At 49.0% G+C, this 25040-nt stretch overlaps 1 protein-coding gene across 1 annotated transcript; it reads left to right on the top strand.

Annotated features, from left to right (window-relative positions):
- The first annotated feature begins 770 nt into the window (after positions 1 to 770).
- On the top strand, positions 771 to 25040 carry Eif4b (eukaryotic translation initiation factor 4B). Its single transcript, XM_051160419.1, has 15 exons — positions 771 to 910; positions 10028 to 10165; positions 11380 to 11588; positions 11901 to 12017; positions 13085 to 13139; positions 13531 to 13665; positions 15380 to 15517; positions 15631 to 15804; positions 17964 to 18192; positions 20545 to 20642; positions 22022 to 22235; positions 22652 to 22707; positions 23843 to 23948; positions 24312 to 24384; positions 24725 to 25040. The coding sequence occupies exons 1-15, from the start codon at positions 898 to 900 to the stop codon at positions 24803 to 24805; spliced, it is 1836 nt and encodes a 611-aa protein (XP_051016376.1). The 5' UTR covers positions 771 to 897; the 3' UTR covers positions 24806 to 25040.

Raw genomic sequence — 25040 nt, forward strand, 5'->3', positions numbered from 1 at the left:
AGCCTCGAGAGGCGTGCACAACCCGCGTCATCGTGACCGTCAGAGACCTTCCTTACCCAGGCAGTCTAGACTTGTACCCAACCCACCTCTTTTACTCTATTACCCTACTTACCAAAGTCCTGTTTACCGTTTGTAACATTTTATTCAAGTTAGCTTTGTCCTTTTATATCCACAAGTGTCTGTCAAACAGTGTCACTTAGTGAAATAGAATAAAAGTGAAGCACGCAGCACTCGGCGCGGGGCCTTGTCAATAAACTGGGAGGGCTAAAGCGAGGCAGAAGCCCAACGCTCCTAATAGCCTCAAACGGTACCTCAACCTCGAACCACTTTACAGAACGCTGCGTTTGCTTTGCCTTAAAAAAAAAAAAGAAAGAAAGAAAAGAAAAGAAAAGAAAAAAGAGGTTTAAAAAGAAACCCAGAATTTTCCCTTATGAAAAAAACAAAACAAAACAAAAACCCAATTGTGGCACGCCCATTCTAGATTCCAACCCGGTTCCATGGAACCAAGCGAGCGCCGCCCCGCCCTCCGCGCCCAGCCACCTCCCAGAAGCCCTTGCGGCAGGCGCCCGACCCCGCCGGGCCCCCACGTAAAGCAGCCGGTTTCGCGACAGCTCAGGCTCCACCCCCACCCCACCCCCTCGGCCACATGTCGCGCCGGCCTTCCCGTCGGACGCCGCGCCACCTCCTCCTCGCTCGCGCTGCTTTACGAGCCCAGCGCGGCGGCGGCGGCGGCGGCGGCGGCGGGTGGCAGGCGGAGGGCGGGCGGCGCCCCGCCTCCTGCCTCCGTCCGCACTTCCCCGCCCCCTCCTGGCTTCCGCGTCTCCCAGCCCGTCGCGCCCGCTATAATCACGTGACTGCCGCATCCGGGTCCTTTGCGTTCTCTCTCCCTCTCCCAACATGGCGGCCTCAGGTGAGTGAGCGGCCGAGCGTGGCCAAGGACCAGGCTCGGAAACAGCCTCCGGGCTGGATCCGCTCCTTGCTGGAGGTTGGGGTTGGTGGCCAGGCGGCGCCCCGGTCCTTTCGGGCCTGGGGGTGGGGTGGGGTGGGCTGCGGCAGGCGGGCGGCATGGCCGCTTCAGGTTACCGCCTCGGGATGTTGAACGGGGGGAGGGGGAAGGCCTCGTCCCCCCCCCACGCACCCTCTGCGCCCCGCTGCGCGAGGCTGGCGTGGGCAGTGAGGCTGGGCTCCGGCTTCAAGCGGAGGGGCGTGTGCGCGGGGGGCGCGAGGCGTTGCGCCCGGGGCGCGGAGGGAGGCGGTTGGCGCGCGGACCCGAGCGCCCTAGGCCGGGGTCCCCGCGGCGCGAGGCCGTTGCGGACCCCAGTGGGGGGGCGGTTGGAACGCGAGCGCGAGCCCGTGGAGGGGCCGGGGAGCGCAGCGGTGCGCGTGCGCGGCCCGGGAGGCGAGGTGGACGGGGCGCGCCTCGGAAGCGGCGTCTCGGCGCACCTGGGTTTTGTTGCTCGGTCGGCTTCTTTTGCTCGCCTGTGACCTTGTGCTTGGTGCTTCAGGCGGGTCTGCAGTGTGGCCTGGCCTCCGTACTCCCCAGAAGACGGGCGCGTGTTAGGGTTGGAGGTTGGCGCTACTACGATTGGGGGTAGGGAACCTAGCGTGCGCCCACGTGTTCGGGAGGAGCTGTAGGGACGGACACCTAGATTCGCCTGTGCCTCTTTCTTTCCACCTCTTGATTTCAACCAACAGTTTTTTGTTTTTTACTGAGTGCAGACTATATATCCCAGGAAGAGGTCGGGAACGAAATCAGATCGTTTCAGGACACAGAGCTTCCATTTTCTTGGTAGTTTTAAGTGTTATGATTCAGCTTGGTCGTTTTCCCAGCTAATTGGGAGCCTTCCAGAAGGTGTTGTTAAAATAATAGCTAGAGGTTCTGTGGGGGTTTTTTTTTTGTTTTGTTTTGTTGTTTTTTAATGGGCTGTGTATGTCACTGCGTTGCAACTGAGGTTTGGTTGGTTGGGGCTTGGTTTGGTTTGGTTTTGGCTTTTTGCATTTTCAGTGGACCTGTAAGAATGTCAACGGCTTTTGAACACCTAGCATTAGTTTTACTTTGGGACATACAGTTTATTTTCTCTAGCATGACCCTCGATTCTGTTAAAAAAAAAAAACTTTTTAAATTGCTGTCTATATTTATTTTGAGACAAAGTCTCTATAAATTACCTCTGACTGTCCTGGAGCTAACTATGTAGACCAGGCTGGCCTCCAGAGTGCTGGGATTTGAAGTGTTGAACACCACACCTGGCAACACTGAGTTTCTGTCTTTGGGAAACACTGAATTTAGATGCCTTTGAGGCAGGGACGTTATTTCCCCCTCTTGCATTGTTGAACCCGCTGGGGACATGCCGGGCAAGTGCTCTAACAAGCTACATCTCCAACCCTGAGTGTAACAGCTTCTGTTAGTTCAGTGCCTAACAAGCCTGTGAGGTGATGCAAAGAATTGGTAGTTTCTCCCAGCTGAAGAAAAAATGTCAGACTTGTTGAAGGTCACATTGCAGGTGGCAGGGCAGGCCGTCACGGAGAGGGGATGGCTGAGCTGGAGTTGCTGGTTCAAAGATCATCTAAGCCTAAAGAATATTCCTTGGCTGCGTTTACTGCCGTGTCACTTGAGGAGAGTCTGAGTGAATTTCCTCTTTTGTGAACATGCTGGACTGAGGAGATGGCTTAGGCTAAGGGCTGTCAAGTTAGCAGAATCCACGTGTCAGAGGCTAGAGCATACTGCTGCAAGTTGTCCTCTGACCTGTGTGCAATCAGACAGTAGGTAAAGTTAAAAAAAAAAAAAAAAGGCATCCTAGTACACTGTGTCCTTGGTTTTACTCTCTTGAGTGTAGTCCACAGTTGTTTAAAAGATTTGCCTAGTAATGTCCCTGTCACCTTTGCTCCATGTTTATTCTGTCCTAGGAATTCGCTCAGGGAATGTAGCTTGGTCTGTTACCTCAGCACAAATTACCTCTCGGACTTTGAAAAGTTTAGAATTGACCACATTTTCTTCTTCCAATTACACCCAACCTTGAGTGGGTAGTGTGCCCAGAGTTGGAAATGAGTCTTGGTTTTCTCTATGAGAATGCCAGTTAGAACTTCATGACTACTTGCTAAGGTGAAACATTTCTTTGAGGCAATGCCAGGTCACGTGACCCACTGCTGACCTTCAGTGCCTTAGTGTCTCAGAGCTGACTGACAGCTGAGGACCGGGTAAGTTTCTAGGGATCTGGAGAGTGGGTCAGTACTTCTTCAGTTGGGTTTTAGCTCAACATGGTAGTTTGCTTCTATCATCTCAGACTCAGGAGGTTGAGGCTGGAGGATTGCTGTGACATCCTGCCTCAAGGAAAAGGGATTTTTAGCTATATGACTTACTAAAGTGAAGTACTTCAGTTTCATTTGTAAATAGACAGTTTGCAGACTTCTTGGCAATAAGGAACTCTGTGTTTGATACAGAGGCATTCATATTGTGACTAGTGTATGTAGTGCCTGGAACTTAACTGACATGACATTCATGCTGTGATGTTTCTTTTGGTTTTATAGTAAGGTGGTGTTAAATGGTTGTTTTTGTAGTGTTGATCTTCATAGTTTTGAGAGCTGTAGGTATATGTATGCAAATCAGCTCTTTGCAGATTCCACCCTGTACTAGTATTCGTTGTTCTGCAGGACACTTAGATTTATGAAGTCAAAGGCTGATTATTGTCAGTTGAAGGAAAACAGTCTTTCAGACTTAAAAAGTATGTGTGTTTGCTTTAATAATAGCTTTGAGATGTAGTTCACAAGGGAGCTGTGTGTTTTAAGGCATGCCTGTAATACTAGCATTCAGAAGACCGAAGCAGGCGGGCGGACCTCATTAGTGTCGGGACAGCCAAGGGCCACATAATGAGCCCCTCTTACACACGCACACACACATGCACATGTTCCAGAGGTTGCAATATACAAATAAACTTTTGTTGCTTATACTTGGGTGGGAGCAGGCGGTGTCCAGCCTGGTGGTCATCCTGCCTGAGCCTCCCAGGTTTTAGGATCATATATGGTTTATCCTGCTGTTGCTTTACTTTCCCCACCCCAAGGTCTCTCTCCGACCCAGGCTGGCCTTGAGCTTTTTGTTTGCTTTTTGATTTTAGAGACAGGGCTTCTCTGTGTAGCCTTGGCTGTCCTGCACTTGCTTTGTAGACCAGGCTGGCCTGGAACTCACAGTGATCCTCCTGCCTCTGCCTCCCTAGTGCTGGGATTAAAGGCGTGCGCCACCACCCAGCTAAGTGGATGTATTTATTTTTATTGTCTGTGCATTGGTTGTCGCTGTGAGGGCATCAGGTCCCCTAGAACTGCAGTTAGTGACAGTTGTGACCTGCCACTGTGAGTGCTGGGAATTGAACCTGGGTCTTCTGGAAGAGCAGCCAGTGCTCTTAACTGCTGAGTGAGCCATCTCTCAAGCCCTGAGAAAGATCCTGATTTAAGAATTGAGCTGTTTTACTTGGGAGGCAGAGGCAGGTGGGTCGCTGTGAGTTTGAGCCTCAGCCTGGTTTATAAAGTGAGTCCAGGACAGTCAAGGCTTCACAGAGAAACCTTGTCTTGAAAAACCAAAAATTAAAAAAAAAAAAAAAAAGAGCTTTTTTGTTTGTTTGTGTTTGTTTTTGTTTCCCAGTTTCAGGGTTGAATATATTTTTTGAACATTTATTTATTTGGTTTCTTTGAGACAGGGTTTCTCTGTGTAGTCCTCCTGGATGTCCTAGAACTTGGCTTTGTAGACCAAGTTGGCCTTGAACTTGGATCTACCTGCCTCTAGAGTACTGGGATTAAACATTTTACCACGTATTTATTATGTGTACAGTGTTTTGCTTGCATGCCAGAAGAGGGCACCAGATCTCATTATAAATGGTTGTGAACCATCATGTTGTTGCTAGGAATTGAACTCAGGACCTTTAGAAGAACAGACAGTGCTCTTAACCTCTGAGCCCTCTCTCCCAGCCATATTGTATCTTTCTGTAATGGCCGGTTATGCTGGGGCTGTAGCTCAGTGCTAGAGTGCTTCCCTCATGTGCGAAGCTCCTGCCGCAGGCTAGAGCAGGCTGCCGTGCATGCCTGTCTAGAAGTTCTTAGATTGACCCTTACTGAGCGTGTCAGAGCCTCCCCTCTGCTCAGACTGGCTTGGCTCAGTAAGTGAACAAGTTTGCTTTGTGAGTTGATGTGTTGGTCACACGGAGTTTAGGGATGAAATGGCTTATGTTGAGGGTGAGATAGCCTAAGGAAGGAATTGAAAGAATTGGACCGGTTAAGTAAGTCATTGTGTGGCGAAGGCTTCCTATTCTTGATACAGGTCCTCCCTATGTCTTATCCTGTCTGCCCTGAGGCTGGCTGTGTAGACCAGGCTGACCTTGAACTCAAAGAGATCCTTCTGCCTCTACCTCCTGAGTGCTGGGAATAAAGGCATGTGCAGCTGCACCAGGCCTTAAAAATCTTTTTAATTGTGTACGTTTGTCTAAATGTGGATATATGCACGTGAGTCCAGGTACCCATGGAGCCAGACATCAGACTCCCCTGTAGCTGGGGTCGCATGCTTGAGTCCTCGGCAAGAGCAGTCCACAGTCCATCTTCCCAGCCCCCACACTTGAAATGTTTTAAACATGCCAAGGCCATGGGTGTCGGAGGAACAAAGGGCATGGGGGATCTTGATGGCTTGTCAGTGTGCAAATACTGCTGTGCCGGGGTCAAGCCTGCTGCCTACATGTGAAGAGATCGTTGAAGGGAATGGTAGCCTCTAACAATGGTTTCATGTTTTGTTGATGCTCTCTAGCTTATTTTGAAGTATCAAGTGACTTTAATGAAGCATGAGGCGTTTGTTTTTCTGAATTTGAGTTAAGAGGTTAAGAGTTAAGAAGCCTTGATCTACCAAATTGGTTTAAGCCAGATTATGTCAAAGGTTAGTTTAATTCCAGATTATGCTGTGGTGGGGACGGGAAGGGACTAGCTTACCTTCTTGCTGTTCTGTTGAACTTGGTCATCTTGGCTGGGCCAGCAGCAGCAGCAGCAGCATTTTTACCCTCCAAGTGGCCACAGTGAGGCCAGTGAATAGATAGTACCTAACGCTGCTGGGTGCACAGTGTCCCTGGGCCCACCCTGGTGTGCTGCTGCACAGTGTCCCTGGGCCCACCCTGGTGTGCTGCTGCACAGTGTCCCTGGGCCCACCCTGGTGTGCTGCTGCACAGTGTCCCTGGGCCCACCCTGGTGTGCTGCTGCACAGTGTCCCTGGGCTCACCCTGGTGTGCTGCTGCACAGTGTCCCTGGGCTCACCCTGGTGTGCTGCTGCACAGTGTCCCTGGGCTCACCCTGGTGTGCTGCTGCACAGTGTCCCTGGGCCCACCCTGGTGGGCTGCTGCACAGTGTCCCTGGGCTCACCCTGGTGTGCTGCTGCACAGTGTCCCTGGGCCCACCCTGGTGTGCTGCTGCACAGTGTCCCTGGGCCCACCCTGGTGTGCTGCTGCACAGTGTCCCTGGGCCCACCCTGGGTGCTGCTGCACAGTGTCCCTGGGCTCACCCTGGTGGTGCTGCTGCACAGTGTCCCTGGGCTCACCCTGGTGTGTTGCTGCACAGTGTCCCTGGGCCCACCCTGGTGTTGCTGCTGCACAGTGTCCCTGGGCCCACCCGGGTGTGTTGCTGCACAGTGTCCCTGGGCCACCCTGGTGTGCTGCTGCACAGTGTCCCTGGGCCCACCCTGGTGTGCTGCTGCACAGTGTCCCTGGGCCCACCCTGGTGTGCTTGCTGCACAGTGTCCCTGGGCCTCACCCTGGTGTGCTGCTGCACAGTGTCCCTGGGCCCACCCTGGTGTGCTGCTGCACAGTGTCCCTGGGCTCACCCTGGTGTGCTGCTGCACAGTGTCCCTGGCCCACCCTGGTGGCTGCTGCACAGTGTCCCTGGGCCCACCCTGGTGTGCTGCTGCACAGTGTCCCTGGGGCCCACCCTGGTGTGTTGCTGCACAGTGTCCCTGGGCCCACCCTGGTGTGCTGCTGCACAGTGTCCCTGGGCTCACCCTGGTGTGCTGCTGCACAGTGTCCCTGGGCCCACCCTGGTGTGCTGCTGCACAGTGTCCCTGGGCCCACCCTGGTGTGCTGCTGCACAGTGTCCCTGGGCCCACCCTGGTGTGCTGCTGCACAGTGTCCCTGGGCCCACCCTGGTGTGCTGCTGCACAGTGTCCCTGGGCCACCCTGGTGTGCTGCTGCATTGTCCCTGGGCCCACCCTGGTGTGCTGCTGCACAGTGTCCCTGGGCCCACCCTGGTGTGCTGCTGCACATGTCCCTGGGCTCACCCCTGGTGTGCTGCTGCACAGTGTCCCTGGGCCCACCCTGGTGTGTTTCTGCACAGTGTCCCTGGGCTCACCCTGGTGTGTTGCTGCACAGTGTCCCTGGGCCCACCCTGGTGTGCTGCTGCACAGTGTCCCTGGGCTCACCCTGGTGTGTTGCTGCACAGTGTCCCTGGGCCCACCCTGGTGTGCTGCTGCACAGTGTCCCTGGGCCCACCCTGGTGTGCTGCTGCACAGTGTCCCTGGGCTCACCCTGGTGTGCTGCTGCAAGTGTCCCTGGGCCCACCCTGGTGTGCTGCTGCACAGTGTCCCTGGGCCCACCCCTGGTGTGCTGCTGCACAGTGGTCCCTGGGCCCCACCTGGTGTGCTGCTGCACAGTGTCCCTGGGCCAACCCTGGTGTGCTGCTGCACAGTGTCCCTGGGCTCACCCTGGTGTGCTGCTGCACAGTGTCCCTGGGCCCACCCTGGTGTGCTGCTGCACAGTGTCCCTGGGCCCACCCTGGTGTGCTGCTGCGGGCCTGTGGTCACAGCAGTGGAGCAGCTGAAGGTCATCCTTGGGTATGTGGGGCCATCGCTGGCCAGCCTGGGCTTCGTGAACCTTCCTAGACATGTATCTGCATGTAAATTGGAGCAATATGGGAGCTTTAGGTCCCAGCCTCTGCTTAACTGTTTTCAGACAGAATAAGTTTACAACTGTAGCTCAGCTCAGTGGCTGGACCTTGGCACTGTAGCCTTAGAATTTGAGATACAGCAGTCAACAGCTGATTCAGAAGAACAGAAGGGACAAAAAAGATCATGTGGTCTGGCTGGAGAGATGAGTTAGTGGTTAAAGCACTGACTGCCCTTCCAGAGGTCCTGAGTTCAATTCCCAGCAACCACATGGTGGCTCACAACCATCTATAATGTGATCTGATGCCCTCTCCTGCCATGCAGACAAATCACTGTATACATTATAATAAAAAAAAATTTTAAAGAAAGGACTGGTTAATAGCTGGCTTCTGTTTGTGGGTCATTTGGTTTGAACATTGAACCCTTGCTGCTTGAGATTGTTGTGTGTTGATAATGCTATCTGGCAAACAGGGCACCTCTATTTTCTGACAGTTGAATTTGAGAAAGCAACTTTCTATTAAGCATTGGTGTATCAAGTTAGATTATTTTCTTGAGTTGAAGTAAATTAGAAGTAGGATTTGGGGTTTTTTTTGTTTTTTTTTTTGGATTTGGGGTTTTTAAAACCATGAAGCTGGGTGGGTGAAGTAGCACATCCATTTAATCCCAGCACTCAGGAGGCAGAGGCAGGCGGATCGCTGTGAGTAATGAAATGACTTCAGATACCAAAGAGAACAGCAGGCATTGATTGTGTGTGTGGTAGCCTGCATCGACACCTCCTAGGGAAATATCTGAGGCTTGCGTTCCTTCTGTAAACAGACTGTGAGCCTTCCTCTGCGGCCATTTAGTACATGGACAATACACACACAGTGTCATGTAACATTAGATGGGGTAGAGGTGTCTTTTATCCTTGTATTTAAGGAGCCATGAATGTACAAGGCATGATTTTGAATTATTTAGATTTGTTTTATCTCTGAGTGTTTTGCTTGTGTGTTTGTATTGGCATCATGTGTGTACCTGAGGAACTCAGAAAGCTCCAGATTCCCTGGAGTTTTGGGTGGTTGTGAGCCAGCTCTCCAGTCAGTTCTGTTGTTTAGGAAGTACTTTATTTTTATTGCAGGGCATAGTGAGGTCGTAACAGGTGAGCTCTGAACTCAAGACTAGCTTGCTTTACTAGAATTTTTTTTTTTCTGTTTTAAGTAATTCCTAAATCAAAGTTTTCTTTGTTTGGTTTTTTTTTTTTTTTTTTTAAGATTTACTTATTTTATTTATTGCATATGAGTGCTTTATCTGCAGAAGAGGATATCAGATTACATTATAGACAGTTGTGAGCCACTATGTGGGTGCTGGGAATTGAACTCAGGACCTCTGGAAGAGCAGGTCGTGCTCTTAACCATTGAGCCATCTTTCCAGCCCTTTCTTTGGTTTTTCAAGACAAGGTTTCTCTATGTAGAACAGACTGGCCTCCAACTCTGAGATCTTCCTGCCTTCCCCACTGACTAAAAATTTCAGGTGGGAGGAGGGATTGTAGCTCAGGGTGTAGAGACTTTGCCTTACTTGTATATTATTAGGCCCTGGATGAGTGGATTGTACAGAAGAAAGAGAAGGGTGTCTCCTGGGAGTGCTGACAGGCAGCTTTCCCTTTCTGTAATGGTGTGTGTGTATGTGCGTGCGTGCACACACAGCTAGTAATGTATCATGTATCAGCTGTAGTGTACCTTCTGATCCTCCTGCCTCTACCTAAGTGGTGTTTCAAATGCGTCCTGCCACCTACAGTGTTACACAGTGCTGAGGATTGGCCCGGGACTCCATGCTGGCTGAGCTAGCACGTGGGCTATGTGGGCCTCTCTTCACACGGCGTCCTCCAGCCTCGGCGGCTCTTTGTTTGCTTTTGTTTCTCAAGACAGGGTTTCTCTGTGTAGCCCTGGCTGTCTGTCCTGAACTTGTATTGTAGATCAGGCTGGCCTTGAACTCACAGTGTTGGCACCCAGCTTGCATAACGTTCTTATAATGTGAATTCCATAGTCTAGTCATCTGGTGGGTCTTTGGTGATTTCTTTTAAATGTCTTTAATGGTCTTTTAAGGATAAAACATACTTGAGGGTTACTGAGTAATCTTTTTTTTTTTTTCCCCCCCCAGCAAAAAAGAAGAATAAGAAGGGGAAAACCATCTCCCTGACAGACTTTCTAGCTGAGGACGGGGGAGCTGGTGGAGGAAGCACCTATGTCTCCAAACCAGTCAGCTGGGCTGATGAGACCGACGACCTGGAAGGAGATGGTAATTTCTCTCTGTACTGTCCTTAGGCCACCATTGTCCTTAAAATGTACTGTTTCCAGACAAAATGGTTTCTATAATTGGCCTCATTTGTGGTTGGAAAGGCTCTTACTTTAGAGCCTAAAATTTGTGTGTGTGTTGGTATTTAGTCTAATCTTCGGGTAACTGTCAAACTGAAGTGAACTTTAAGAGCTGCGTGCTGGTCCTGGGTGTGGTGGTGCCCGCCGTCAGTGCCCGCCGCTGTTGCTTCTCTTTGAATGCACAAGACTAGCCCAGAAGACGCGGCGTTGCCTGCTCTGTATTTCCCCACATCATTACTTAATTCTCATTTCTTTCCCTCATTCTGTTTTCACTTCAACTTCATGCCAATAGCATTTCAACATCACTTATGAGGGTAACAAAATACTGTGCCTACGCAGTCTTGGGTTTGTGGTGTTTCGGTTCTTTGGAGGGTATTCTCACTGAGCAGCCCTGGCTGAGCTGGAGCCCATGGAGACCCTCTAGTACTGAGAATGCAGACTTGTACCACTTGACCTGGGTTTCTTCTTGGTGAGGGTAAAAGTTTCTGCTTTTCTTATTAGCTTACATGTGTGTTTCAGACAAGATCTGTTCAACCCTTTCTGACCTGAACTTGCTATATTTTAGACGAGGCCGTATACTTAATAAAACGTTTGTTTGTTGGTTGGTTTTTTCGAGACAGTTTCTCTGTGTAGCCTTGGCTATTCTGGACTCGCTTTGTAGACCAGGCTGGCCTCAAACTCACAGGGATCCAGCTGCCTCTGCCTCCCAAGTACTGGGATTAAAAGGCGTGCGCCACCACCTCCCGGCTAAAACTTTTTTTTTTTTTTTTTTTTTAAGATTTATTTATTGTTTATACAGTGTTCTGCCCGCATGTGAGCCAGTAGGCCAGAAGAGGGCACCAGATCTCTTTATAGATGGTTGTGAATTGTGTTGCTGGGAATTGAACTTGGGGCCTTTGGAAGAACAGCTAGTGCTCTTAACCTCTGAGCCATCTCTCCAGCCCAATACAAGGTCTTTTTATATAGTCCTGACTGCCTGGAATTCACTGTGAATGCCAGGTTGGCCTCAAAAGTTTGAGACAGTGTTACTCTGTGACCTAGGCTGGCCTCGCTCACTCACGTGGATCCTATTCTCAGCCTACAGTGCTCTGCCGCGCTCAGTTTCCCAGCTCCCTTTTGTCTGCTCTTGTATCCTAGTGTCAACAGCTTGGCACAGTAATGATGACGACGTGTATAGGGCACCTCCCATTGACCGCTCCATCCTTCCCACTGCTCCACGGGCTGCTCGGGAACCCAATATCGACCGGAGCCGTCTGCCCAAGTCGCCGCCCTACACCGCTTTCCTAGGGAATCTGCCCTATGATGTGACAGAGGACTCCATTAAGGAATTCTTCAGAGGATTAAATGTAAGCAGGTTCATGCCAGACTGTTGTGGGATGTTGAGGGTAGCAGCTAAAGTAAACTGATTGTGGAATGGGCCATGCCCTAAGTTTTTAAAAAAATGGAAGGCAGCAGAGTCCATGGTGTTTAAGAGTTGAATTGATGAGGTTTGGAGAGTGGGCGATGGTCTGTCTGCAGGCCTGTGCCCGTTTTTGTCCTAGAGACATGCATTTTCTTGTATGTTCTCCAGTGCAGTTAATGACATATTTACTGATTGCTATTTGTTTTGGGCTGGAGTTTTTTGTTTATTTTACCTATTTGTTTGTTTATTCTCTCAGATCAGTGCTGTGCGCTTACCACGAGAGCCCAGCAATCCAGACAGGTTGAAAGGTTTTGGCTATGCAGAGTTTGAGGACCTGGACTCTCTGCTCAGCGCCCTGAGTCTCAATGAAGAGGTAAGGAAATGGGGCGGGGCTCTGCGTCTCTACCAAGCCAAGTGATGCTTGATGTCATTGGTTTTGTTTGTGTAAGATTTATTTATTTAAAAAACAAAAAAAATTTAACAAAAGATTTATTTATTTATCATATATACAGTGTTTTGCCTGCATAGGCACCAGATCTCATTACAGATGGTTGTGAGCCACCATGTGGTTGCTGGGAATTGAACTCAGGACCTTTGGAAGAGCAGCCAGTGCTCTTAACCTCTGAACCATCTCTGCAGCCCTCTTGATGTCATTTGAAGTACGCTTCCCTGCTAATTGAGGGAAGAACTTCCGATGGAATTTTAGGCAAGAAAACATATTTCTATTAAGCCTCCTTACAGCCTCCTTCATACAGGCAGGTAGAAAAGTAAACCAGTTCATATCAAAGTGTATCTTTTCAGGTCTGGGTGTGTTTAACTCCAGAAATTCTTGATCAGATTCCATAGTGTAGACCTACCGTTTGATATAATTATAAGTTAACAGCTCTTAGAAATATGTTCCCTGAATAATGATTGAACGCCATAATCTGCATCAGATAGTGATAAAAATTCGTGGATACAGCCAGACACCCTGGTTCATGCCTATAATCTCAGCAGTTGGTCAAAGTATTGAAAGGGTAGCTTGAAAGGGGGAAATCAAGGTATCTCTTGAGGAACCTTAGCTACACAAAAATACTGTTGAGTGAAAAAACCTGTGCGGTTGTGGGTAGTAGTCTCTGCTGTGTGGCTGCTGTGACCTTGAGTGCTTCTTCGTTTTGAAGCTGGGTCTCCCATATATTCCAGGCTGGCCTGGGACCTGGAGTGACTTCTTGTCTTTTGTCTCTGCCTCCTGAGGGCTGTAGTTACCAGAATGTAGCTGATTGAGAATTGACAGGTTTTCTCCAGCATCCCCCTGGCTGACTTAGAACTCGTGCTATAGACCAGGCTGGCCTCAAACTCTGCCTCCTGAATGCTGGGATTAAAGGTGTGTGCTGCTATCACCCAGCTTTATAAGGAATTTTTAAGCTAGCAAGGTTGGGTAATCAGATCCTGTGCTCTCAGTCTCTAGGTAACAGGAGAATTCGAGTGGACGTTGCTGACCAAGCACAGGATAAAGGTGAGAGAACTGGTAGGACATTGTGGTGCTGGAGAGGTGATGTCCTGTAGTGACTCAGTCCTCCCCACAGGAATCTGAGGCTGCATTAGGCAGATCTGCCTCAGGTGAAGGGATTACTACTAGCATCTCCTGTCCCCACTTTAGAATTCAAAGTACTGACCAGCCTTGAGCCTGAAATCTATAACTAAATGGGCTACTTACACCTTGAGCTTTAATATGATACAGGTAAACACTAAATTAGTTAAAATATATTTGAAGAAAAGAATGGATCAGTTACTTGGAGAGAGCAACTGCAAGGCCTGGGCCATAGAAGCCATGAGGCATGGTGTGAAGGGCGGTGTCTGAGAGCTTCGCAGTGTCTTGGTGAGCTAACTTGTTTTTCTGTCTGCAGACAGGGATGATCGTTCTTTTGGTCGAGATAGAAATCGGGATTCTGACAAAACAGACACAGACTGGAGGGCCCGTCCTGCCACAGACAGCTTTGATGACTACCCTCCTAGAAGAGGCGATGACAGCTTTGGAGACAGTAAGTTCAGGCTTTCTTGGGTCTATTTCTATTTGGTCTATTTGTACGTTAGCAGCTAGAAATTGAGGAGTGACTTAGAGAGTTTCTTTTGTTTCTGTGGTGTTTGGGAGGGGAGGTTATTTGTTTTGTTAATATAAAGTGCTGGCAAATACAGAAAAGGAATTTGATAAGCTCTTAATTTAGGGGGGGGAAGTAAAGCAAATAGAAAATGCAGGCATTTTTTTTTTTCCTTTGGACACGATTACTTATAAAGAGGTGGGTCAGCCGGGCATGGTGGCGCACGCCTTTAGTCCCGGCACTTGGGAGGAGAGGTAGGTGGAGCACTGTGAGTTCGAGGCCAGCCTGGTCTACAAAGTGAGTCCAGGACAGACAGGGTTACACAGAGAAGCCCTGTCTGGGGGGTCGCGGGGGGAGTACTCAGAGTAAAGAGGTGGGTCAATTGCATGCTGAAATGTGCATCACACAAGCAGGGGACCTGAGTGGGTTCCTAGTGACCCTGTTGAAGGCCAGGTGTGGAGAGGTGAAAGTAGATCGTTTAGAACCTGCTGCCTGGCCTCTTAGTGTATTACAGGTCCGTGAGGAGACCCTGTCTCCAAAAATCAAATAGGTGGTGTTTGAGAAACACCATGCAAGGTTAGCCACTGACCTACATACAGAGATGTGACATCTACAAAGTCAATTAAATGCTTAATAAATGTCATCAGGAAGATTCTGTGTGAAAAACAGCCAAGAGCTGCTGTGTGACTGTGCTGTACTCTGTGCGGAGACTGCTTTCACTGACATTGGTAACAATGGAAGAGCCTGGTGTGAGAGTACAGGTGGAACAGCCTCAGCTAAGTCTGTGGTAAAATGTCTATGGATAAAGTGATTGGCCTTCCTTAAAATATATTTAAAAGGACCATCAAGATTTAAAAATAATAGAAATCAAAAAAATAAATAAATAAATAATAAAAATAATAGAAATTATTATATTTATAACATTACATGCATGTAGTAGCAAAAACCAACTGGAAAACCAATTGGAAAATAGTACTGTATTGTGTTATTTCCTAGGTTTTGTTTGTTTTTGAGGTGGTCTCACTATGTGGTCCTGGCTGGCTGGGGCTCAAGAGATCTGCCTGCATAACACTCCTAGGTATTGAGGTTAAAATTGTGTGCCTTGACACCTGACCTTAAGGTTTTAATTTTGTCAGGTGTGTTGGTGCACACCTTTATTCCAAGCAGTCTTTGCCTGGTTGGTAGCAAACATAATGTCCCAGCTATAGAGCCAGGCGTGGTGGCGCACACCTTTAGTCCCAGCACTCGGGAAGCAGAGGCCAGTGGGTCCCTGTTAGTTAGAGGCCAGCCTGGCATCTGTAGCTGTGATTATTTTGTGGGGGATTTTGGTGCTGACAGGAAGGTGACCTTGAGCTCTGCCCCCTGCTTATACCTCCCAAGCGGTAGTTTGGTCCTAGGGATTAAACCTAGAGCCTCTGTGTGCTAGGCAAGCATTCTGCCAAACAAGCCATTCCTTCAGGGTTGTTTTTTGTTTGTTTGTTTGTTTGTTTGTTTGTTTGTTTTTAAGAAATAAATACTGAGCAGTTTTTAGCTCGGTACAAATGGTTCTGGTTTGGGGGTTGGTTAAACTGTATAAAAACTGAATCACAGTGAGAACCAAGTTGATGAGCTGTGAGAGGGGAAAGGAGAGGTGCTGCCTGTATTCTTCTCTTTCTAGAGTATCGAGATCGCTACGACTCAGACCGGTATCGGGATGGCTATCGGGACGGCTATCGGGACGGCCCCCGCCGAGAAATGGATCGCTACGGGGGCAGAGATCGCTATGATGACCGAGGCAGCAGAGACTATGACCGAGGTAGTCACAATAGTGCTCCGGTGCTGATTTTTTTTTTTTTTTTTTTTTTTTTTTTTTTTTTTTTTTGCTTTTTTCCCTTTTCTGCATGACCACAATTTGAGGTGTGTTTGTAGGCTATGACTCGAGGATAGGCAGTGGCAGAAGAGCCTTTGGAAGTGGGTACCGCAGAGATGATGATTACAGAGGAGGTGGGGACCGCTATGAAGACCGTTACGACAGGCGGGACGATCGGTCGTGGAGCTCTAGAGATGACTACTCTCGGGACGACTACAGGCGTGACGACAGAGGTACTCGGCTTTTCTTCATGGAGCAGAGGGCTGTGAGGTCGGAGTTGTGGAGTGCATCTGACTCTCTGGGGTTTGGAGCGCAGTTCATACATTGTGAAAGAAGCAGCTGAGCACAGTGGGCAGTTGGAGATGGATGGCATCCTAAAACTAAAACAGGATCTATTCACTTTAAATGCCTTTGCATATAGGTTCTTCGGGTAAATTTTAATAAACACACTCTTCTGTTGCCCTGGAGTATAGGTGAGGAAAGCCAGGGGCCCAGCCAACAGTTGTTGTGATAATGTTAAAAACAGATACACTGGTTTTATTATAGTGAGGTGGTTGTGTGCTTATTCTGAAAATTCTGCCCTAATTGCTAAAAACAAAGCTCAGTGTGGCGATGCTGTCTGAAAGCTGCTGTTCTGTCTGTAATTATCTGCCATCTTGTAATGGTTCTAAGTGTTTTGTCAATAGCTTCATAGCCACATCTGAGAAAGACAGCCTCATAAGTGAGCCAAGTGTAGGGTCATTGTCCTTAACTCCTGGGGCTCCCTCCCATGAGCCCATGAGCCCTTGTACCCACCTGAGTGCCTCCGCTGAACAAAGTCTGGATATCCTCTTAAGAAGTGGGACTGTGGGTGGGGCCCACATGTAATCCCAGCATGTGGAGGCAGAGGCAGACAGGTGTGTGGGTCCCAGGCCATCTGTGTGTAATATATACACATACACACTTGATAGTCGTTTGTGTGCTCACATCAGGGACATCTTAGGGTAGTTTGTGGGAGTCTGGTCTTCTGTGTGGATCCAGGAAATCAGACTCAGGTTGTCAGGCCTAGCAGCAGCATCATTAACAGCTGCACTGTCTCACCAGCCTGTCTTTGGGGCTTGCTGGATTTTTGGTTTTTCAGCACAGGGTCTCTCGGTGTAGCCTTGGTTATTGTGGACTCATTTTGTAGACCAGGCTGGCCTTGAACTCGCAGAGATCTGCCTGCCTCTGCCTCCCGCATGCTGGGATTAAAAGTGTACAACACTGTGCCCGGCTATCAGTCTGTCTTAATATGAACATAGTTTTGAGAAGCTTAATATGCAGTATTGTATTTAAATCTGATTATCACCTATTCCTGTAGCTTTTAGCATAACATCTAAACATAATTGTGCTTGGTGAGCTGTTTTTTATCAATACATGGACATCTTAAAGGAAAAGGAAACATTCTAATGAGAAGTAGGCAAGTGTTGGTAAATTACATTCACTCCATAGTCTACTCTGCCAAATAACTAGCTGTGTATTCTCTGAGCCTCCCCCGCCCCCAGACAGGGTTTCTCTGTGTAGCCCTGGCTGTCCTGGACTCACTTTGTAGACCAGGCTGGCCTCAAACTCACAGCGATCCACCTGCCTCTGCCTCCCAAGTGCTGGATTAAAGGCGTGCGCCACCACACCTGCCTAGCAGTCCTATCTTAATTAGCCAGCTCTGGGTCAGAGGCCCTGTTCAAAAAAGGTGAGCAAGTGTCCTAATACCAACCTCTAGCCTTTGTATACACAGAACATGCACAAATGACAAAAGCTGAGGACACAGGGCAAGCGGCACGTGCTCTGTTGGTTAGATCAGGTGGTTGCACTTGGGCTTCCCTTTCTAGTCACTATGCCTTGCATAATCAGTTGTCTGGACTAAGGATGTAATCTACCATGTACCAGGCCCCTGATTTTCATCCTGATCAAGGGTAGGGGGAAAAACACATGTTTATTTTGAATGTAATGTTGATAATTTGGAAAGAGGAAAAAAAAAATCAGACTACTTTAAATTTCATAGAAAAATGAAGACACTAGATAGTTGTGGCTGGGGAAATAGCTTGGTCTGTGAAATGTCTGCCGTATGCTTGGGAATCAGAGTGAGTTCAGTCTCCAGCACTAGTGGCGGGCCAGCTGTGTTCAGCTGCGTCTGTATTGGGGTAGCCGAGTACACGTGTACAGTGGATTCCTGGAGATCTCTGGCCTTCACATTCGATCCACACACCTCTCGAATCTTCCCTGTCGTATGGTACCCGGTCCTTTTAACCTGTTGAAGATGCCCGTCTTCCAGATGTTCCATCTTGAACAAGGTTGTGAGATGTGTCTAGAGTCTGGCTGTCAGTGTCACCTCTGATGACTTGGAAGCTGTTACTTAGAGTTTCATTTAACTCAGGTCCCCCCCAAAGACCCAAACTGAACCTAAAGCCTCGGAGTACTCCTAAGGAAGATGATTCCTCCGCTAGCACCTCCCAGTCCAGTCGGGCGGCTTCGATCTTCGGAGGGGCGAAGCCCGTGGACACAGCGGCCAGAGAGAGAGAGGTGGAGGAGCGGCTGCAGAAGGAGCAGGAGAAGCTGCAGCGGCAACTGGACGAGCCAAAACTAGACCGCCGGCCGCGGGAGAGGTGAGGGTCTTCACAAGGGGCGCCTCCTCCCACTGCTGCCGCGGGGGGTGGGGGGGGGCGGCGTTGCGTTCGGGCAACTCGGGTCCAAGACAGCAGCACACTAGCGACTTCCTAAAGGGCTTGTGCTACACTTGCCACACGTAGAAATTGGTGGCCCCTCAGTGCAGAGGTTAATGTCTGTTTTCATAAAATAGATTTGCCCAGTTTTTCTCTTCTATTTGTGTGGGTGTGCATCGAGGCAGAGGGCACTTATGTGGGCGCTCAGATTGGGCAGCAAGTGTCCTTACCCACCAAGTCATCTCACCAGGCTAACGTCATTTCTTTACAAAGAAGATAATCAGCTGGGCGTGTTGATGTGCAGCCTTGGGAGTCAGGGGCAGGCCGATCTCAAGGCCAACCTGGTCTTTGTGACTTTCGCTAAAAAACAGAAGGTTTTCTGTCTCTGCTTTAGGAGCAGCTATCAAGTAAAGCCCACTAGTAGAAATAGAAAGTGCTATGAAATCATTGTTGATCGTGGTGACGCACACCTGTGGTTCAGGATATGCCTTGTCATACAAAGAGAGAAAGAAAAAGACGGGCTGGAGAGAGGATTGGCTCAGCAGATAAGAGCACTGTCTGCTTTCCCAGAGGTTCTGAGTTCAGTTCCCAGCAACCTTATGGTGACTCATCACAACCATCAATAATGTGGCCCAATGCCCTCTTCTGGTGTGTGAGTGTATACGCAGGCAGAGCACTGTGTACATAATAATGAATAAACCTTTTTTAGGTGGGGGGAGCAGCAGCAACTTTTGTTTTTGAAAGAGTCTCCCAGGCCAGCCTTCTACTTGTGTTGTGCTGCCAGGTGCTGCAGTTGGCCAGCATGATCCCTCAGCTAACCAGAGTGGTTTGTTTTCTTGTTGAGTGTAACCTGGAGTGACTCTGCATTTCTCTCTTTTGACTTTAGGCCATAGTAAGAACTGTTAGGAAGGCACTGCTTTTGGTTTTTTGAGACAGGGTTTCTGTGTAGCCTTGGCTATCCTAGACTCACTTTGTAGGCCTTGCTGGCCTCGAACTCACAGAGATCCACCTGCCTCTGCCTCAAGTGCTGGGATTAAAGGCATGTGCCACCATGCCCGGCCTAAGAAGGCGCTACTTTTTAACTTTATTTGGGGTTTAGCCCAGTCCCTTCTAACACTGGGTAGGAGAAAGGTTAGTGGGTGAAGGTGGTGTTCTCTTTAGCCACTTGCTACTTACTGGTTGAAGACAAAGTTCCCTGGCAAGTTCAGTCTTTGTTTCAGGTGTCTCCAGCTTCTCAGCAACCTGCACCAGCATCCACCAGGAGCAGCAACTTCTTCCTTCTAGGAGCACCCCACCCCCACCCCAGCTCTGGCATTCATTCCCTCACCAGAGTCCGCAGAATTAAAACTACCCAAGGCTGGCAAAGGCCCCTCCCAGGGCCTGCAGGAGGCAAATAGTTTGCTCCTGTGGACAGTCCGAATCAGCCCCATTTCCCACACCTGGGACTAAAACAAAAACCTGTTTGCATAACATGCCTGAGTTTTTTAAGAAACTAAAACTCATGATACAGGTGTTTCTATTTTTATTGTTTTGTTTTCTTTGAGAGGCAGGGTCTCTAGTTGTGACAGTCCTGGATCCAAGGTAGCCTTGGATGCCTCCTGAGGGTGTCGATGAGAAGTGTGAGCTGCCACACCCACACAGAGGAGAATGGCAGTGTTGTGCATGAGTGACTTGTGCAGTTATGCTCAGAGCCAAGGAGGCTGACATGGGATCCTGGAATTTACACCAGCATGTGTAACGCGCCGTCTCAAGGCGGTGTCATGTACTTCAGAGCAGGCCTTCAGCAGAGGCAAGCAGAAACCCAGGTGGCTGAAGGGCTTGCCTCAGGGGTTAAGAACACTGCTGCTCTTGCAGAGGACCCAGGCTTGATTCCCGTCATGACCATCTGTAACTCCAGTACTAGGGGATCTTAAATCACATCTGGCTTCTACAAGCCAACGTACATGCAGGCAAAACAGTGTCCCAAGATTGGCCTATGGCCTGCACTCACCAAAAAATAAATACATACATACATACATACATACATACATACATACAAACATACATACATACATACATACATACATTATAGCCTGGCACAGATCTGTGATCCCAGCACTCAGGCAGGCAGGTCTCTTAGACAGTCTGCTCTACAAAGTGAGTCCAGGACAGCCAGGGCTATATACAGAAACTCTCATCTGTAAATATGTATATATACAGTGTGTGTGTCAATTTCTATAAACAGCTGTGTCAGGTTCATGGTGGCCTTAAGTGGGCTGAACACCATATTTTTCTTTTTTAATCTCTTGTGTGCAGACACCCAAGTTGGCGAAGTGAAGAAACTCAGGAAAGAGAACGGTCAAGGACAGGAAGTGAGTCATCACAGACTGGAACCTCAGCCACCTCTGGCAGAAGTAAGTCAGACCAGGGTGGGTATCAGTGTCCTGTTTTCCATAACCAGAGTGTTTCAGACAAGGTTTCCATGTGGCCTTGGGTATCCTGAAACCTGAGTGGACCAGACTGGCCTTGCGCCAGTAGTGATCAGAAGTTGTTGAGTTAGCAGGGCTGGTGGGTTTCACACACACACACATCTTGGCCTCCAAAGCCTGAAGGACAAGCACAGACCTACCTAGTCTTTTAATCATCACTAACGAGCCTTTGACTGTTAGGTAATGGTTGTTGGGTTTTGTTTTGGGTGAGTTTTTGATCCTTTACCCCCACACTCCTCATAGATGGGGTTTCTCTGTGTTATTTTGGCTGTCCTGGACTCGCTCTATAGACCAGGCTGGCCTCGAACTCACAGAGATCCACCTGCCTCTGCCTCCCAAGTGCTGGGATTAAAGGCATGCACTACCACGCCCGGCTGTTTTTATTGTTTTTAACATTTATTTTGTGGTAGAGGCCGGAGGAGAGCTTGGAGCAATCTGTCCTCTCCACTGAGTGAGCAGTTTTTTGTGGGAAGCAACCATACTTGCTGGCCTCTATTTTCTGTGTCATTGGTATATGTTGGTTTTTCAGAGCCACCTTACTTTGCGCTGGAATTAGAGCTGTTCTTGGGGAGGGTGCTATTTGATGTTGCTTAGGTGGTATCAAAGCAGCGTCCTTGACAGATGAAATGTCGTTCCTCCCCACCAGTTACTGTCTGTCTGCTCACCAGCGTGTCTGCGTGTTTACAGTGCCTTTCCCTTACTGTGGCCCGGTGTTGCCTAAGCTCTCCTACCTCCAAGATGAGTTGCTCTTGAGTATTTTAAAACAGCTCAAGGCAAACGTATGGTCAGATCTAATCTTTATAAGTTTGGTTGGTAGCCATATTTTTTTACTCCCTGTGGAAACATAGGTATACCATCATTAACACCAAAGTGATTTGTAAATTGAGCCAAGTGTTACAAGAGTTTTCTGGAAATGTTTTCCCTTTGTAGTAGCCAGGTCACATGATGCCGCGGTCCTTCTGGCTAAGTGTGGCGCAGCTCTGTGTAGCCACTGTGGTGGCCCTTGTACTTCTGATGACAAAGCCTGGCAAAGCTGGCTCCAAGGCTCCAGAAAAGTGTTTATGTACATGGAAGTGTGTCTGGGTTTTGTTCCCATGTGAAGACAGTTGTCTGCTGAGTTGGAGTTGAGCCGTGGTCCCGCTCATGTGCATGTCATCCACAGTTAAGGCCAACCCTATCACTGATAGGCAGCCAAGCTGTAGTTCAGAGTCTCGACTGGTGGAAAGGAGTTGTGCAGCGGTGTGTCCGCTCACACTGCCGCTGTCCAGGTGAGCACAATACAGTGAGCATCTCTCCCCCGACAGATACACGAAGGAGAGAGAGTGAGAAGTCGCTAGAAAACGAAGTCCTTAATAAAGAAGACGACTGTCACTCTCCAACCTCTAAACCTCCTAAGCCTGACCAGCCTCTAAAGGTAATGCCAGCCCCTCCACCAAAGGAGAACGCGTGGGTGAAGAGAAGCGCTAACCCTCCTGCCCGATCTCAGAGCTCAGACACAGAGCAGCCGTCCCCTGCAAGGTGAGTAGGCTGCAGCAGCAGCTGCTTAGCTGGAAGATGCCCTGAGGGAGCCTGGCTTTGTGGAGGTGCAGATGCAGTGCCTCCTGTATAATTCACACTCAGCTGTGTCAAAGCCACATCTGTCTTGTTGCTGCCATTGGTGTCACTTTTGATGAGCTATGGTGGGAATACTTACCTAAAGTTTGTATTCAGTGTAACTGTGGTCGCTTATGAGACTTAAGCAGCATCCCTTGCTGACTGGTCTCCAGAGCATAGGCGCTGAGTGTGGAGGTGACTGCTCGCTGTCTCTCCTGTACTCTGTGTTGAGGATGGGGGCTCTTGTCTCTATAGAGACAACGTGCTACATTGGGGAGGTGGTGTGAGCTTGTGTCGTCTTTCCTGTGAACATTGATGGCTGGTTGCTTGCTTTGTTCCAGTGCTGGGGGGAAGGTAGCTGCAGCTCAGCCCTCTGAGGAAGGACCATCAAGGAAAGGTGAGCCCATGCCAAGAAACCAGTCAAAGCTCTGAGTGCAAGCACAGCCACGGCTTACACACAGGTTACCCATGTGGTGGTGGCTCATACTTCCAGTTCATTCCAGGCCATTTGATGCCCTCTTCCTACCTCCACAAGGACCAGGCATATGTGGTGCACATACCCAGGTGATACACATAGAATAAAAATGACTGAAGAAAAATTATAGGGACAAGCAGCCTTGCCAAAGAATTTTTGTTTGATGCTTTTGTATTTTTGAGACAGGGTTTCTCTGTGTAGCCCTGGCTGTCCTGGATCGGTAAAACAGGCTGGCCTTGAACTCACAGAGATCCGCCTGCCTCTGCCTCCTGAATACTGGGATCAAAGGTGTGCGCCACCATTGCCTGGGAAGAAGAACATTTTTTAGTGAAAGCTGCAGTATTTTTTTCGATGCTTGGGTTTTGCTATAACACTTCCATACTTGCACATCGCGTGTCTACACCTAGTCCATGCCACCCTGCTGCCTGTCCTGTTTCCTCCTTGCCAGTCCCACAGTTCCCAGCTGGCCACTGTCTACTTTCGTGGCCTTTGTGGGGGAGTGGCCTGCTACTCGATTTTATTGAGGTTTACAAAAGTGCTGGCACCTTACCAACAACCACACTGCTGAAAATGCCTCCCTCCCTGTCAGTCTCCAGCTGCCTCAAGAGTCGCCAGTCCCCAGGCGTCTTGCACCCTTTTTTGCTTGTTTGTTTTTGGGGGGTGGTTCTGGACAGAGTTTTTCTACATAACTTTGGCTGTCCTGGAACATACCTGGCTTTATAATGCTCTTGTTCTGCCAGTGGAGGGCAGGAATGGCCTCTACTAAGAGTGCGTGGAGCTGCCTCTTCCTAGTAAGCCTGCCTTGGTGGAGAAATTAACTGGACAGGAATAAACATGTCACCATTAGCGCCAGGGTCACCACAGAACAATCTAGCTGCTGTTTCTGTATTGCTCTTCCAGGCAGTGCTCGCTACAGTAGGACTTTTCAACGGGGAAAAAGGGCCGTAGGGTTAATTCTCATTAATACATGCTTCCTGCAGCTCAAAGGAGAACTAGGGCAGGGAGATGGGTCACTTTACATGCCTTGAATTTGGTTTTGCATTTTTTTGTTAAACAGATGAAAATAAAATAGATGGAGTGGGTGTCACAAAAGGCCAAACTGGGAGCTCCAGCCGCGGCCCTGGGGACGGAGGGAACAGAGACCACTCCAAGGACCTGGACAGGTATGCGTGTTTTCTCCTTGCTGTTTATGATAGATGATGCAGAGATTTTTTTTTTTTTTTTTTTTAAGGTTTATTTATCATGTACCTAGTGTTCTGCCTGCTCACCAGAAGAGGGCACTAGAACTCATTGTAGATAGTTGTGAACCGCCATGTGGTTGATGGGAATTGAACTCAGGACCTTTGGAAGAACAGCCAGTGCTCTTAACCTCTGAGCCATCTCTCCAGCCCTTGCAGTGGTCTTTTTCTTGGTTCTCTTGAGTGTTACCAGGTCTACCACTGTGAACAAACTAGGCTGGGAAATGAAAGTAATGAGCTGTCCTAGCAACGCTGTTGAGCAGGTGGTCTGTGGTGTTGTCTCTGCAGGAAAGATGGCAGGAAAGATCAAGACTCCAGAAGTGCACCTGAGCCAAAGAGACCTGAGGAGACTCCAGCCTCCGTAAGTGTCGTCGTGTGCTTGCCTCCACTTCCCAGCTTTGCGTCAGACTCCTTTTTTTCTTGAGACTGGAGGAATTGGAAATGAGTCATTGGTGTTTGTTTAAATTAGTGAGAAAGCTGAGGTGGACTCTTTGTTGAGACAGCCTTTCTCAGCTCTCTCAGAGCATGTGCGGCTGGTGAGTTTGTGTAACCCTTGGCCCTCCCTGGATGCTGCAATAGAACGTGCTACCCACAGAGCAATGGGTATGGTCTTGACTTCATTTATGCCAAAGCATTAACACCCTGCTTCTAGGTTTTAGTAGGAGAATCTTGGGCTCCCCTTACCTTGTCCCTCATTACAGAAGTTCAGTTCTGCAAGCAAGTATGCTGCTCTCTGTATGGACGGCGAAGACGAGGATGAGGGAGACGACCACACTGAGTAGACCTCCACAGCCTGTGCTTTCTTCCTAGTCACCACCTGGAACATTCGAGAGCAAATCAAACCTCTATCCAGACGAGACAAAATAAACTCACCATCTCCTGAAGACCTTTCTTAACTTTTTTTTTTTAATGAAATGAAATCCTTTTGCATGCTGCTGCAGCCTTTAAAGTGTTGACGTAACTGGAGAACCAGCATGGTAGCCAGAGCCACGTGGCTACGCTTGGGCGTGGTCTGAC

This window comes from Acomys russatus, chromosome 17 (assembly GCF_903995435.1).
Source record: "Acomys russatus chromosome 17, mAcoRus1.1, whole genome shotgun sequence".
In the NCBI taxonomy this organism is placed as follows: Eukaryota; Metazoa; Chordata; class Mammalia; order Rodentia; family Muridae; genus Acomys; species Acomys russatus.